General features: G+C 58.6%; 2 protein-coding genes across 5 annotated transcripts in view; one reads left to right on the top strand and one right to left on the bottom strand.

Moving 5' to 3' along the window:
* Nucleotides 1-1,451, bottom strand: part of atg9a (ATG9 autophagy related 9 homolog A (S. cerevisiae)) — an 88,293-nt gene extending 86,842 nt beyond the window's left edge. The window contains 1 exon segment of the mRNA XM_085986997.1: nucleotides 1,390-1,451. The gene's annotated coding sequence lies outside the window, so the exon portion shown is untranslated.
* Nucleotides 1,452-1,526: 75 nt separating this feature from the next.
* Nucleotides 1,527-15,949, top strand: part of ankzf1 (ankyrin repeat and zinc finger peptidyl tRNA hydrolase 1) — a 93,861-nt gene continuing 79,438 nt past the window's right edge. For 2 of the 4 annotated variants that reach the window (XM_085986994.1, XM_085986993.1), the window contains exons 1-4: nucleotides 1,527-1,658; nucleotides 10,994-11,103; nucleotides 13,220-13,316; nucleotides 14,610-14,824. In XM_085986994.1, the coding sequence (XP_085843120.1) occupies nucleotides 1,550-1,658; nucleotides 10,994-11,103; nucleotides 13,220-13,316; nucleotides 14,610-14,824 (531 nt within the window). In that variant the 5' untranslated portion in view covers nucleotides 1,527-1,549. The remainder of the gene's footprint in view (nucleotides 1,659-10,993; nucleotides 11,104-13,219; nucleotides 13,317-14,609; nucleotides 14,825-15,949) is intronic. The other 2 variants (XM_085986995.1, XM_085986996.1) reach the window with 2 other exon arrangements.

Below are 15,949 nucleotides of genomic sequence, written 5' to 3'. Positions count from 1 at the left end.
GCGGCGCGCCCTCAGTACTGCCCCTCCGACAGTGCGGCACTCCCTCAGTACTGCCCCTCCGACAGTGCGGCTCTCCCTCAGTACTGCCCCTCCGACAGTGCGGCGCTCCCTCAGTACTGCCCCTCCGACAGTGCGGCGCTCCCTCAGTACTGCCCCTCCGACAGTGCGGCGCTCCCTCAGTACTGCCCCTCCGACAGTGCGGCGCTCCCTCAGTACTGCACCTCCGACAGTGCAGCGCTCCCTCAGTATTGCCCCTCCGACAGTGCGGCACTCCCTCAGTACTGCCCCTCCGACAGTGCGGCTCTCCCTCAGTACTGCCCCTCCGACAGTGCGGCGCTCCCTCAGTACTGCCCCTCCGACAGTGCGGCGCTCCCTCAGTACTGCCCCTCCGACAGTGCGGCGCTCCCTCAGTACTGCCCCTCCGACAGTGCGGCGCTCCCTCAGTACTGCCCCTCCGACAGTGCGGCGCTCCCTCAGTACTGCCCCTCCGACAGTGCGGCGCTCCCTCAGTACTGCCCCTCCGACAGTGCGGCGCTCCCTCAGTACTGCCCCTCCGACAGTGCGGCGCTCCCTCAGTACTGCCCCTCCGACAGTGCGGCGCTCCCTCAGTACTGCCCCTCCGACAGTGCGGCGCTCCCTCAGTACTGCCCCTCCGACAGTGCGGCTCTCCCTCAGTACTGCCCCTCCGACAGTGCGGCTCTCCCTCAGTACTGCCCCTCCGACAGTGCGGCTCTCCCTCAGTACTGCCCCTCCGACAGTGCGGCTCTCCCTCAGTACTGCCCCTCCGACAGTGCAGCTCTCCCTCAGTACTGCCCCTCCGACAGTGCGGCTCTCCCTCAGTACTGCCCCTCCGACAGTGCGGCTCTCCCTCAGTACTAACCTTCCGACAGTGCGGCGCTCCCTCAGTACTGCCCCTCCGACAGTGCGGCTCTCCCTCAGTACTGCCCCTCCGACAGTGCGGCTCTCCCTCAGTACTGCCCCTCCGACAGTGCGGCTCTCCCTCAGTACTGCCCCTCCGACAGTGCGGCTCTCCCTCAGTACTGCCCCTCCGACAGTGCAGCGCTCCCTCAGTACTGAACCTCCGACAGTGCAGCTATCCCTCAGTACTGCCCCTCCGACAGTGCAGCTCTCCCTCAGTACTGCCCCTCCGACAGTGCGGCGCTCCCTCAGTACTGAACCTCCGACAGTGCGGCTCTCCCTCAGTACTGAACCTCCGACAGTGCGGCTCTCCCTCAGTACTGCCCTTCCGACAGTGCGGCGCTCCCTCAGTACTGAACCTCCGACAGTGCAGCGCTCCCTCAGTACTGCCCCTCCGACAGTGCAGTGCGTTCCCCACCCCCCGCAAGTGCCGCTCCCGGCCCAAGCCTGGGCCTCTCTCTCTCTCTGTACCTGAGCCCGGGGCCGCGAGCCTCCGAATCACAACAACAGCAACCGGAAATATCCGGGCAGCGGGGCGGAAGTGACAAGGGGAGGAGCGGGGCGGAAGTGACAAGTGGAGGAGCGGGGCGGATGTGGGTGGCCGCGCCTGCGCAGTGCCTGTCGGTCGGGGATGCCGGGAGCGCGCTCCGTGTTCGAGGGCCCGGGGCCGGGGGAGACCGTGTACCGGGTGTCGGAGGAGGAGGTGGCCCCGGGCCCGGCGGGAGACCCGCACCCACCAGGTACTGGGGAGAGAGAGAGAGAGACCCGGGGGGCCGCCCGGCCCCGGATACCCCCAACCTCTACACTGCCCCCCAGCCCCCTCTCTTCTCTTCCTCCCCCCCCCCCTCTCTTCCTCCCCCCCCCCTCTCTTCCTCCCCCCCCCCTCTCTTCCTCCCCCCCCCCCCTCTCTTCCTCCCCCCCCCCCTCTCTTCCTCCCCCCCCCCCTCTCTTCCTCCCCCCCCCCCTCTCTTCCTCCCCCCCCCCCTCTCTTCCTCCCCCCCCCCCCTCTCTTCCTCCCCCCCCCCCTCTCTTCCTCCCCCCCCCCCTCTCTTCCTCCCCCCCCCCCTCTCTTCCTCCCCCCCCCCCCTCTCTTCCTCCCCCCCCCCCCTCTCTTCCTCCCCCCCCCCCTCTCTTCCTCCCCCCCCCCCCTCTCTTCCTCCCCCCCCCCCTCTCTTCCTCCCCCCCCCCCCTCTCTTCCTCCCCCCCCCCCCTCTCTTCCTCCCCCCCCCCCTCTCTTCCTCCCCCCCCCCCTCTCTTCCTCCCCCCCCCCCTCTCTTCCTCCCCCCCCCCCTCTCTTCCTCCCCCCCCCCTCTCTTCCTCCCCCCCCCCTCTCTTCCTCCCCCCCCCCCTCTCTTCCTCCCCCCCCCCCCTCTCTTCCTCCCCCCCCCCCCCTCTCTTCCTCCCCCCCCCCCCCTCTCTTCCTCCCCCCCCCCCCCTCTCTTCCTCCCCCCCCCCCCCCTCTCTTCCTCCCCCCCCCCCTCTCTTCCTCCCCCCCCCCCCTCTCTTCCTCCCCCCCCCCCTCTCTTCCTCCCCCCCCCCCTCTCTTCCTCCCCCCCCCCCTCTCTTCCTCCCCCCCCCCCTCTCTTCCTCCCCCCCCCCCCCCTCTCTTCCTCCCCCCCCCCCTCTCTTCCTCCCCCCCCCCCCCCTCTCTTCCTCCCCCCCCCCCTCTCTTCCTCCCCCCCCCCCCTCTCTTCCTCCCCCCCCCCCTCTCTTCCTCCCCCCCCCCCTCTCTTCCTCCCCCCCCCCTCTCTTCCTCCCCCCCCCCCTCTCTTCCTCCCCCCCCCCTCTCTTCCTCCCCCCCCCCTCTCTTCCTCCCCCCCCCCCTCTCTTCCTCCCCCCCCCCCTCTCTTCCTCCCCCCCCCCCTCTCTTCCTCCCCCCCCCCCTCTCTTCCTCCCCCCCCCCTCTCTTCCTCCCCCCCCCCTCTCTTCCTCCCCCCCCCCCCTCTCTTCCTCCCCCCCCCCCCTCTCTTCCTCCCCCCCCCCCCCTCTCTTCCTCCCCCCCCCCCCCCCTCTCTTCCTCCCCCCCCCCCCCCCTCTCTTCCTCCCCCCCCCCCCCCCTCTCTTCCTCCCCCCCCCCCCTCTCTTCCTCCCCCCCCCCCTCTCTTCCTCCCCCCCCCCCCCCTCTCTTCCTCCCCCCCCCCCTCTCTTCCTCCCCCCCCCCCCCTCTCTTCCTCCCCCCCCCCCCTCTCTTCCTCCCCCCCCCCCCCTCTTCCTCCCCCCCCCCCCTCTCTTCCTCCCCCCCCCCCCTCTCTTCCTCCCCCCCCCCCCCTCTCTTCCTCCCCCCCCCCCCTCTCTTCCTCCCCCCCCCCCCCTCTCTTCCTCCCCCCCCCCCTCTCTTCCTCCCCCCCCCCCTCTCTTCCTCCCCCCCCCCCTCTCTTCCTCCCCCCCCCCCTCTCTTCCTCCCCCCCCCCCTCTCTTCCTCCCCCCCCCCCTCTCTTCCTCCCCCCCCCCCTCTCTTCCTCCCCCCCCCCCCTCTTCCTCCCCCCCCCCCCTCTCTTCCTCCCCCCCCCCCCCCTCTCTTCCTTCCCCCCCCCCTCTCTTCCTTCCCCCCCCCCTCTCTTCCTTCCCCCCCCCCTCTCTTCCTTCCCCCCCCCCTCTCTTCCTTCCCCCCCCCCCCTCTCTTCCTTCCCCCCCCCCCTCTCTTCCTTCCCCCCCCCCCTCTCTTCCTTCCCCCCCCCTCTCTTCCTTCCCCCCCCCCTCTCTTCCTTCCCCCCCCCCCTCTCTTCCTTCCCCCCCCCCCTCTCTTCCTTCCCCCCCCCCCTCTCTTCCTTCCCCCCCCCCCTCTCTTCCTTCCCCCCCCCCCTCTCTTCCTTCCCCCCCCCCCCTCTCTTCCTTCCCCCCCCCCCCCTCTCTTCCTTCCCCCCCCCCCCCTCTCTTCCTCCCCCCCCCCCCCCCCTCTCTTCCTCCCCCCCCCCCCCCCTCTCTTCCTCCCCCCCCCCCTCTCTTCCTCCCCCCCCCCCTCTCTTCCTCCCCCCCCCCCTCTCTTCCTCCCCCCCCCCTCTCTTCCTCCCCCCCCCCTCTCTTCCTCCCCCCCCCCTCTCTTCCTCCCCCCCCCTCTCTTCCTCCCCCCCCCCTCTCTTCCTCCCCCCCCCCCTCTCTTCCTCCCCCCCCCCTCTCTTCCTCCCCCCCCCTCTCTTCCTCCCCCCCCCCCTCTCTTCCTCCCCCCCCCCCTCTCTTCCTCCCCCCCCCCCTCTCTTCCTCCCCCCCCCCCTCTCTTCCTCCCCCCCCCCCTCTCTTCCTCCCCCCCCCCCTCTCTTCCTCCCCCCCCCCCTCTCTTCCTCCCCCCCCCCCTCTCTTCCTCCCCCCCCCCCCTCTCTTCCTCCCCCCCCCCCCCTCTCTTCCTCCCCCCCCCCCCTCTCTTCCTCCCCCCCCCCCCTCTCTTCCTCCCCCCCCCCCCTCTCTTCCTCCCCCCCCCCCCTCTCTTCCTCCCCCCCCCTCTCTTCCTCCCCCCCCCTCTCTTCCTCCCCCCCCTCTCTTCCTCCCCCCCCTCTCTTCCTCCCCCCCCCTCTCTTCCTCCCCCCCCCTCTCTTCCTCCCCCCCCCTCTCTTCCTCCCCCCCCCTCTCTTCCTCCCCCCCCCTCTCTTCCTCCCCCCCCCTCTCTTCCTCTCCCCCCTCCTCTCCCCCCTCCTCTCCCCCCCTCCTCTCCCCCCCTCCCCCCCCTCCTCTCCCCCCCTCTCCCCTCCTCTCCCCCCCTCCCCCCCCTCCCCCCCCTCCCCCCTCTCCCCCCCCTCCCCCCCCTCCTCTCCCCCCCCTCCTCTCCCCCCCCTCCTCTCCCCCCCCTCCTCTCCCCCCCCTCCTCTCCCCCCCCTCCTCTCCCCCCCTCCTCTCCCCCCCTCCCCCCCCTCCTCTCCCCCCCTCCCCCCCCTCCTCTCCCCCCCCCCTCCTCTCCCCCTCTCCTCTCCCCACCACCCACCCCAACCCACCACCCCCAGGCAGAGAATTCCACAGACTTACGACCCTCTGAGAGAAGAAGTTCCTCCTCGTCTCAGTTCTAAAAGGGCGACCCTTTATTCTGAGTCTGTGCCCCCCGAGTTCTAGAGTCCCCCACGAGGGGAATCATCCTCTCTGGATCTACCTTGTCGAGCCCCCTCAGCTGAGGTAGAAGATCAGCCATGATCTTATTGAATGGTGGAGCAGGTTCGAGGGGCCGAATGGCCGACTCCTGCTCCTAATTCTTATGTTGTTATAAGAAGTGCTGTCCAGCCTAATAAATCCAATAGGGGAATGAGATAGTTCTTTACTCAGTGTGGTTGCAATGTGGAACTCGCTACCACAGGACATGGTTATGGAGAATAGCTTAGATGCTTTCAAAAGGAAACTAGACGAGTACACGAGAGAAAAGGGACGAGAAAGATTTGCTGAAAGGCTGAGATGAGGCAGATGGAGTGCGAGGAGCCTCGTGTGGAGCATAAACCCCAGCACAGAGTGGTTGGGCCGAATGGTCTGTTTCTGTGCTGTATGTTCTATGTAATCCCACTTTCCAGCTCTTGGTCCGTAGCCCTGTAGGTTTCAGCACTTCAAGGGCATATCCAAGTACTTTTTAAATGTGATGAGGGTTTCTGCCTCTACCACCCTTTCAGGCAGTGAGTTCCAGACCCCCACCACCCTCTGGGTGGAAAAAGTTCTCCTCAACTCCTCTCTAAACCTCCGACCAATTACTTTAAATCTCTGCCCCCTGGTTATTGACCTCTCCGCTAAGGGAAATAGGCCCTTCCTATCTGGGCCCCTCAGAATTTTATACACCTCAATTAAATCTCCCCCCAGCCTCCTCTGTTCCAAAGAAAACAACCCCAGTCTATCCAATCTTTCCTCATAGCTAAAATTCTCTACTCCTGGCAACATCCTCGTAAATCTCCTCTGTACCCTCTCTAGTGCAATCACATCCTGTGATGTGGTGACCAGAACTGCACGCAGTACTCTAGCTGAGTCCTAACTAGTGTTTTATACAGTTGAAGCATAACCACCCCTGCTCTTATATTCTATGCCTCGGCTAATAAAGGCAAGTATTCCGTTTGCCTTCTTAACCACTTTATCTACCTGGCCTGCTACCTTCAGGGATCTGTGGCTATGCACTCCAAGGTCCCTCTGATCCTCTACATTTCTCAGTGTCCTACCATTTAATGTGTGTTCCCTTGCCTGTTAGCCCTCCCCAAATGCATTACCTCGCACTTCTCTGGATTGAATTCCGTTTGCCACTTTTCCGCCCACCTAACCAGTCCATTGATATCTTTCTGCAGTCTACAGCTTTCTCCCTCACTATCAACCACATGGCCAATTTTTATATCATCTGCAAACTTCTTAATCATGCTCCCTATATTGAAGTTTAAATCATTGATATATACCACAAAAAGCAAGGGACCCAGTGCTGAGCCCTGCGGAACCCCACTGGAAACAGCCTTCCAGTCACAAAAACACCCGTCGACCATTACCCTCTGCTTCCTTGCTGACGGTGTCAGCTGTGGCTCAGTGGGCAGCACCCTCGCCCTCTGAGTCAGAAGGTTGTGGGTTCAAGTCCCACTCCAGAGACTCGAGCACATAAATCTAGGCTGACACTCCAGTGCAGTACTGAGGGAGTGCTGCACTGTCAGAGAGTGCCGTCTTTTGGATGAGGTGTTAAACCGAGGCCCTGTCTGCCCTCTCAGGTGGACGTAAAAGATCCCACGGCACTATTTCAGAGAAGAACAGGGGAGTTCTTCCCGGTGTCCTGGGGCCAATATTTATCCCTCAATCAACATCACTAAAACAGATTATCTGGTCATTATCACATTGCTGTTTGTGGGAGCTTGCTGTGCCGTGTTTCCCACATTACAACAGTGACCACACTTCAAAAGTACTTCATTGGCTGTAAAGCACTTTGAGACGTCCGGTGGTCGTGAAAGGCGCTGGAGAAATGCAAGTCTTTCTTTGCTTCCTGCCACTGAGCCAATTTTGGATCCAACTTGCCACTTTCCTTTGGATCCCTTTTTGACCAACCTGTCATGTGGGACCTTGTCAAAAGCCTTGCTAAAATCCATGTTGGCTTCATCAAACGCACTACCCTCATCGACCCTCCTTGTTACCTTCTCAAAAAATTCAATCAAGTTAGTCAAACACGACCTTCCCTTAACAAATCCATGCTGACTGTCCTTGATTAATCCATGCCTTTCTAAATGATGATTTATACGGTCCCTCACAATTTCTTCCAATAATTTTCCCACCACCGAGGTTCGTCTGACTGGCCTATAATTACTCGGTCTATTCTTTTCTCCCTTTTTAAATAATGGCACAACTTTAGCGGTCCTCCAGTCGTCCCACACCACGCCTGTAGTCAGAGAGGATTGGAAAATGATGGTCAGAGCCTCTGCTATTTCCTCCCTCGCCTCAACAGCCTGGGATAGATTTCATTCGGGCCTGGCGATTATCTACTTTCAAGGATGGTAAACCTCTTAAAACTTCCTCTCTCTACGTTTATCCCATCTAATATTTCACACTTCTCCATAACTACAATGTCTGCATCGCCCTCTCTTCTGTGAAGGCAGAGGCAAAGTATTCATGAAGAACCAAACCCACGTCTTCTGCTTCCACACACGTTACCTTTTTGGTCTCCAATAGGCCCTGCTCTTTCCTCAGTTACTCTCTTCTCGTTAAAGGCGCTTCTTTGAAGAAATAACAAAGAGTAGACCAGGTTAATGTAGTAGACATAATATATTTGGATTTTTAAAAGGACTTTGATAAGGTACCGCATAGTAGACTCATTACTAATGTCAGAACATGAGTCAGGAGACGTAGCAGAACGGAGAGCGAGCTGGCTACAAACAGGGAGTAGGGCTTAAAGGTAGTTACTCAGATTGGCAAGTGGTGTTCCACAGGGATCAGTGTTGTTCACTATTTAAATCAATGATTTGGACTCGGGAATCAGAAGTACAATTTAAACATTTGCAGACGACACCAAATTGGGGGTGTAGTTAATACAGAGGACTGCAACAAAATACAGGAAGACATGAATAAACTGACAGAATGGGCGTGCAATTGGCAAATGAACTTCAATATAGAGAAGTGTGAGGTGGTACATTTTGGTCGGAAGAATAAGTAGGCCACATACTCGCTGGAAAATAAGAGTCTGAATGGGGCAGAGGGATCTGGGGGCACAGATACACTCATCACTAAAAGTAGCGACCAAGTTAATAAGGCCATAAAAAAGCAAGCAAAGCACTGGGGTTTATTTCTAGAGGGATAGAATTGAAAAACAGAGAAGCTATGTTAAACTTGTACAGAACCTTGGATAGACCAGACTGGGAGCATTGTGCACAGTTCTAGTCTCCGTATTATAACAAGGATAGAGAGGCCCTGGAGAGGGCGCAAAAAGATTTACTAAGATGATACCAGAACTGCGAGGTGTAACTATCAGGAAAGATTGAACCGGCTGGGGCTCTTTACTCTAGAAAAGAGAGGCTGAGGGGTGACCTGATCGAGGCCTTGAAGATTATGAAAGGGTTTGTTAAGGACAGAAGTAGAGCAGATGTTTCCAGTTGTGGCGAAATCAGAACTCGGGGCCATCAATATAAGATAGACACTAATAAATCCAACAGGGAATTCAGGAGAAACTCCTTTCCCCAGAGAGTGGGGAGAATGTGGAACTCGCTGCCACAGGGAGTGGGTGAGGCGAATAGCAGAGATACATTTAAGGGGAGATAAGCACACGAGGGAGAAGGGAATAGAAGGATCTGGGGGGGGAGGGGGGGACTCGAGGGGGGGGGTGCTCCTGTGGGGGAGGGGGAGTTCCTGTGGGGGGTGGAGGGGGGAGGGGGGGGCGGGCGGGGGGGGCTCCTGTGTGGTGGGGGGGGGAGGGGGAGTTCCTGTGGGGGGGGGGAAGAGGGGGGAGGTGCTCCTGTGTGGTTGGGGGGGGGGGGGGGGGAGTTCCTGTGGGGGGGGGGGAGGGGGGGAGTCCCTGTGGGGGGGGGGGAGGGGGGGAGTCCCTGTGGGGGGGGAGGGGGGGAGTCCCTGTGGGGGGGGGGAGTTCCTGTGGGGGGGGGAGGGGGAGAGTTCCTGTGGGGGGGGGAGGGGGGAGAGTTCCTGTGTGGGGGAGAGTTCCTGTGGGGGGAGGGGGAGAGTTCCTGTGGGGGGGGGAGGGGGAGTTCCTGTTGGGGGGGGAGGGGGGGAGGATAAAGCAGAGAGTTGTGACAGGCTGATTTTGGACGGGAGCGAGGTTTCCAGTGCCGTTCCCCAGGGTTCAGGACTCGGACCACTGCTGTTTTTGATATACATTAATGACAGGGCACAATTTTGAAATTTAAAGATGACATGAAATTTGGAAGTGTAGTAAACAATGAGGAAGATAATAGACTTCAAGAGGACACAGTCAGGCTGGTGGAATGGGCGGACACATGGCAGATGAAATTCAACACCGTGAGGAGAGACAATACAAGCTCAATGGGACAATGCTAAAGGGGGTGGAAGAGGAGAGAGACCCGGGGGTGTTTGTGCACAAATCTTTGAAGGTGGCAGGACAGGGTAACAAAGCAATTAATAAAGTGTCCTCGGCCCAACCATCTTCAGCTGATTCATCAATGACCTTCCCTCCAACATAAGTTCAGGAATGGGGATGTTCGCTGATGACTGCACAGTGTTCAGTGCCATTCACAACTCCACAGATAATGAAGCAGTCCATGCCCGCAGGCAACAAGACCTGACCTCCAGCAAGCGAGTGTCTAACCACCGCCCCTTGACATTCAATGGCATTACCATCGCCGAAACCCCCACTATCAACATCCTGGGGTCACCATTAACCAGAAACTTATCTGGACCAGCCACATAAATACTGTGGCTATAAGAGCAGGTCAGAAGCTGGGTATTCTGCGGCGAGTGTCTCACCTCCTGACTCCCCAAAGCCTTTCCACCATCTACAAGGCACAAGTCAGGAGTGTGATGGAATACTCTCCACTTGCCTGGATGAGTGCAGCCCCAACAACACTCAAGAAGCTCGACACCATCCAGGACAAAGCAGCCCGCTTGATTGGCACCCCATCCACCACCTTAAACATTCACTCCCTCCACCACCGGCGTACCGTTGCTGCAGTGTGTACCATCTACAAGATGCACTGCAGCAACTCGCCTGAACTTCTTCGGCAGCACCTCCCAAACCCGTGACCTCTTCCACCTAGAAGGACAAGGGCAGCAGACACATGGGAACACCACCACCTCCAAGTTCCCCTCCAAGTCACACACCATCCTGATCTAGAAGTATATCGCTGATCCTTCATCGTCGCTGGGTCAAAATCCTGGAACTCCCTCCCTAAGCACTGTGGGAGTACCTTCACCACACGGACTGCAGCGGTTCAAGAAGGCGGCTCACCACCACCTTCTCAAGGAAAACTAGGGATGAGCAATAAATGCCGGCCTTGCCAGCGACACACACATCCCATAAACGAATAATTAAAAAAAAATTAAGCAGATGGGACTTTGGGCTTTATAAATAGAGGCATCAAGTGCAAAAGCCAGGGAGTGATGCTAAACCTTTATAACCCAGCTGGAGTATTGTGTCCAATTCTGGGCATCACACTTTCGGAGGGATGTGAAGGCCGTGGAGAGGGTGCGGAGGGGATTTACTAGAATGGTTCCAGGGATGAGAGTTTACAGTTATGTGGATAGCCTGGAGAAGCTGGGGTTGATCTCCTTAGAGCAGAGAAGGCTAAGAGGAGATTTGATCGAGGTGTTTAAAATCAATGTAGATGGAGTAAATAAGGAGAAACTTCGCAATGGCTGAAGGGTCAATAACCAGAGGATTTGAGGAGGTGATTGGCTAAAGAACCCAAGGAACAACTTTTTCATGCAGCGAGTGGTTAGGATTTGGAATCACTGCCTGATGGGGCGGTGGATACAGAGTCAATCGGAGATTTCAAAAGGGAATTGGATAAATACTTGAAAGAGAAAACATTGCAGGGATATGGGGAAAGAGCGAGGGAGGGAGTGGGACTGACTGGCTCGCTCGTCGACAGACTCGATGGGCTGAATGGCCTCCTGTGCTGTACTATTCTATGCAATATGTAAATGTAAGCTGTGTATTAAACGACGAATCAATGAGACTCTTCCTGTACAGAGGACGATGTGGTCAGTGACTGCACCGGAGAAGGACGTGCACTTCCCGAGATCTCGGACAAGATGTACTGCCCAGCGTGTCAGAGCAACTTCGACAGTCGGGACGATCAGGTAAACGCCAGGCACCGGGCGATGGGCTGTGATCCCCGAGGTTACACCGGGCGATGAGCTGTGACTCCCGGGGTTACACCGGGCGATGAGCTGTGACCCCCGGGGTTACACCGGGCGACGGGCTGTGATCCCCGGGGTTACACCGGGCGATGGGCTGTGATCCCCGGGGTTACACCGGGCGATGGGCTGTGATCCCCGGGGTTACACCGGGCGATGGGCTGTGATCCTCGGGGTTACACCGGGCGATGGGCTGTGATCCCCGGGGTTACACCGGGCGATGGGCTGAGATCCCCGGGGTTACACCAGGCGATGGACTGTGATCCTCGGGGTTACACAGGGCGATGAGCTGTGATCCCCGGGGTTACACCGGGCGATGGACTGTGACCCCCGGGGTTACACCGGGCGATGGGCTGTGATCCCCGGGGTTACAGCGGGCGATGGGCTGTGATCCCCGGGGTTACACCGGGCGATGGGCTGTGATCCCCGAGGTTACACCGGGCGATGAGCTGTGACTCCCGGGGTTACACCGGGCGATGAGCTGTGACCCCCGGGGTTACACCGGGCGACGGGCTGTGATCCCCGGGGTTACACCGGGCGATGGGCTGTGATCCCCGGGGTTACACCGGGCGATGGGCTGTGATCCCCGGGGTTACACCGGGCGATGGGCTGTGATCCTCGGGGTTACACCGGGCGATGGGCTGTGATCCCCGGGGTTACACCGGGCGATGGGCTGTGATCCCCGGGGTTACACCGGGCGATGAGCTGTGATCCCCGGGGTTACACCGGGCGATTTGCTGTGATCCCCGGGGTTACACCAGGCGATGGGCTGTGATCCCCGGGGTTACAGCGGGCGATGGACTGTGATCCTCGGGGTTACACAGGGCGATGGGCTGAGATCCCCGGGGTTACAGCGGGCGATGGACTGTGATCCTCGGGGTTACACAGGGCGATGGGCTGAGATCCCCGGGGTTACACAGGGCGATGGGCTGAGATCCCCGGGGTTACACTGGGCGATGGGCTGAGATCCCCGGGGTTACACCGGGCGATGGGCTGTGATCCCCGGGGTTACACCGGGCGACGGGCTGTGATCCCCGGGGTTACAGCGGGCGATGGACTGTGATCCTCGGGGTTACACCGGGCGATGGGCTGTGATCCCCGGGGTTACACCGGGCGATGGGCTGTGATCCCCGGGGTTACACCAGGCGATGGGCTGTGATCCCCGGGGTTACACTGGGCGATGGGCTGTGATCCTCGGGGTTACACCGGGCGATGGGCTGTGATCCCCGGGGTTACACCGGGCGACGGGCTGTGATCCCCGGGGTTACAGCGGGCGATGGACTGTGATCCTCGGGGTTACACCGGGCGATGGGCTGTGATCCCCGGGGTTACACCGGGCGATGGGCTGTGATCCCCGGGGTTACACCGGGCGATGGGCTGTGATCCCCGGGGTTACACCGGGCGATGAGCTGTGATCCCCGGGGTTACACCGGGCGATTTGCTGTGATCCCCGGGGTTACAGCGGGCGATGGACTGTGATCCTCGGGTTTACACCGGGCGATGGGCTGTGATCCCCGGGGTTACACCGGGCGATGGGCTGTGATCCCCGGGGTTGCACCGGGCGATGGGCTGTGATCCCGGGGTTACATCGGGCGATGGGCTGTGATCCCGGGGTTACAGCGGGCGATGGACTGTGATCCCCGGGGTTACACCGGGCGATGGGCTGTGATCCCCGGGGTTACACCGGGCGATGGGCTGTGATCCCCGGGGTTACACCGGGCGATGGGCTGTGATCCCCGGGGTTACACCGGGCGATGGGCTGTGATCCCCGGGGTTATACCGGGCGATGGGCTGTGATCCCCGGGGTTATACCGGGCGATGGGCTGTGATCCCCGGGGTTACACCGGGCGATGGGCTGAGAGATCCCCGAGGTTGAATTCTTTTTTAATTAATCAACACTTGGACACTGGAGTGCCCTCGCAGTGAGTGAGGCAAACGTGCAGGTGAGCGTGACGGTCTGGTGTGGGGAAGTCATGGCCCAGCAGCAGGAAGTGTCTTTAGGAAGCTGTATCCGCAGCTTTGCTCTTTAGTTAACGCTACTTTCTCTCTCTCTGTCTAGACTGAGCACTATAAGCTGGACTGGCACAGGTTTAACCTGAGGCAAAGGCTCATGGGGGCCCAGCCAGTCACTGCCGAGAGCTTCGAGACAATTGCAGGTACATGATTCTCCATTCACATTGGATTTACACACAGCTTCTCTTAAATACCCGGGAAATGGTATCTAACCCCCTGTACCTGCCCTGGGAGTGTTTGATGGGACAGTGTAGAGGGAGCTTTACTCTGTATCTAACCCGTGCTGTACCTGCCCTGGGAGTGTTTGACGGGACAGTGTAGAGGGAGCTTTACTCTGTATCTAACCCGTGCTGTACCTGCCCTGGGAGTGTTTGATGGGACAGTGCAGAGGGAGCTTTACTCTGTATCTAACCCGTGCTGTACCTGCCCTGGGAGTGTTTGATGGGACAGTGGAGAGGGAGCTTTACTCTGTATCTAACCCGTGCTGTACCTGCCCTGGGAGTGTTTGATGGGACAGTGTAGAGGGAGCTTTACTCTGTATCTAACCCCGTGCTGCACCTGCCCTGGGAGTGTTTGATGGGACAGTGCAGAGGGAGCTTTACTCTGTATCTAACCCGTGCTGTACCTGCCCTGGGAGTGTTTGATGGGACAGTGTAGAGGGAGCTTTACTCTGTATCTAACCCCGTGCTGTACCTGCCCTGGGAGTGTTTGATGGGACAGTGTAGAGGGAGCTTTACTCTGTATCTAACCCGTGCTGTACCTGCCCTGGGAGTGTTTGATGGGACAGTGTAGAGGGAGCTTTACTCTGTATCTAACCCGTGCTGTACCTGCCCTGGGAGTGTTTGATGGGACAGTGTAGAGGGAGCTTTACTCTGTATCTAACCCGTGCTGTACCTGCCCTGGGACTGTTTGATGGGACAGTGTAGAGGGAGCTTTACTCTGTATCTAACCCGTGCTGTACCTGCCCTGGGAGTGTTTGATGGGACAGTGTAGAGGGAGCTTTACTCTGTATCTAACCCGTGCTGTACCTGCCCTGGGAGTGTTTGATGGGACAGTGTAGAGGGAGCTTTACTCTGTATCTAACCCGTGCTGTACCTGCCCTGGGAGTGTTTGATGGGACAGTGTAGAGGGAGCTTTACTCTGTATCTAACCCGTGCTGTACCTGCCCTGGGAGTGTTTGATGGGACAGTGTAGAGGGAGCTTTACTCTGTATCTAACCCCGTGCTGCACCTGCCCTGGGACTGTTTGATGGGACAGTGTAGAGGGAGCTTTACTCTGTATCTAACCCGTGCTGTACCTGCCCTGGGAGTGTTTGATGGGGCAGTGTAGAGGGAGCTTTACTCTATCCTGCCCTCTCCTAGTGCCAGGGCCCCTGTGCCTCCTGCCAGTCAATGGTTGCTCCGGGATCCTGTCACTTGCTGGTTTCTCTCTCACAGGTGAGATCTGCAGTATTTCCGGCTCTGATTCCGAGGAGTCTTATTCCGACACTGAGCCCGAGCAGCTGCAATGTCACAGCATCCAGAATGTTCTCGCGGGAGAGGATCCTCCTGGAGAGGAGAAGCCGCGAGGTCGGCGGGGTCATCGCGTTCTCTTTCGGTCCGCGGAGGGCGAGTATCTCTCCGTCTATCGCTGTATCCTGCAGGGTAAGCAGGTAAGGACCAGGCCCTGCTGCCTCGCTGAACTCTCTCTCGCCGAACCCAAGAACAAAAGAAATAGGAGCGGGAGACAGCCATTCGGCCCCTCGAGCCTGCTCCGCCATTCAATAAGATCATGGCTGATCTTCTGCCTCATCTCCACTTTCCTGCACTATCCCCATATCCCTTGATTCCCTTAATATCCAAAAATCTATCGATCTCTGTCTTGAATATACTCAATGACTGAGCCTCCACAGCCCTCTGGGGTAGAGAATTCCAAAGATTCACCACCCTCTGAGTGAAGACATTTCTCCTCATCTCAGTCCGAAATGGCCGAGCCCTTATTCTGAGACTGTGACCCCTGGTTCTAGACTCCCCAGCCAGGGGAAACATCCTCCCTGCATCTACCCTGTCAAGGCCTGTAAGAATTTAGTATGTTTCAATGAGATCACCTCTCATTCTTCTAAACTCGAGGCAATGTAGGCCTAGTCTACTCAATCTGTCCTCATAGCACAATCTCCTCATCCCAGGAATCAATCTAGTGAACCTTCGTTGCACTCCCTCTAAGGCAAGTATATCCCTTCTTAGGTAAGGAGACCAAAGCTGTACACAATACTCCGGGTGTGGTCTCACCAGGGCCCTATAAAGGATGAGATCAGTGCAGTGGTGAGGAATGATATTGGCTCAGAAGAACAAGATGTAGACTCAGTTTGGGTGGAGATAAGAAATAATAAGGGAAAGCAGTCACTGGTGGGAGTGGTCTATACGGCCCCTAACAGTAGCTACACTGTAGGACAGAGTATAAATCAAGAAATAATGGGGGCTTGTAAGAAAGGTACTGCGATAATCATGGGCGATTTTAATCTTCATATAGATTGGACAAATCAGATTGGCAAAGGTAGCCTTGAGGAAGAGTTTGTAGAGTGTGTCCAGGATGGTTTCTTAGAACAATACGTTGTGGATCCAACCAGATCTGGTAATGTGTAATGAGATAGGATTACTTAATGATCTCATGGTAAAGGATCCTCGAGGGAAGAGTGATCATAGCATGACAGAATTTCAAATTCAGTTTGAGGGTGAGAAACTTGGGTCTGAAACTAGTGTCCTAAACTTAAATAAAGGCAATTACACGGGTATGAGGA

The sequence above is a fragment of the Somniosus microcephalus genome, chromosome 4 (genome assembly GCF_052327205.1).
Source record: "Somniosus microcephalus isolate GS21.2 chromosome 4, FLI_Smic_1.0, whole genome shotgun sequence".
Classification (NCBI taxonomy): domain Eukaryota; kingdom Metazoa; phylum Chordata; class Chondrichthyes; order Squaliformes; family Somniosidae; genus Somniosus; species Somniosus microcephalus.
Note: the sequence above shows the minus strand (reverse complement) of the source record. Positions and strands in the feature narration are given on the sequence as shown.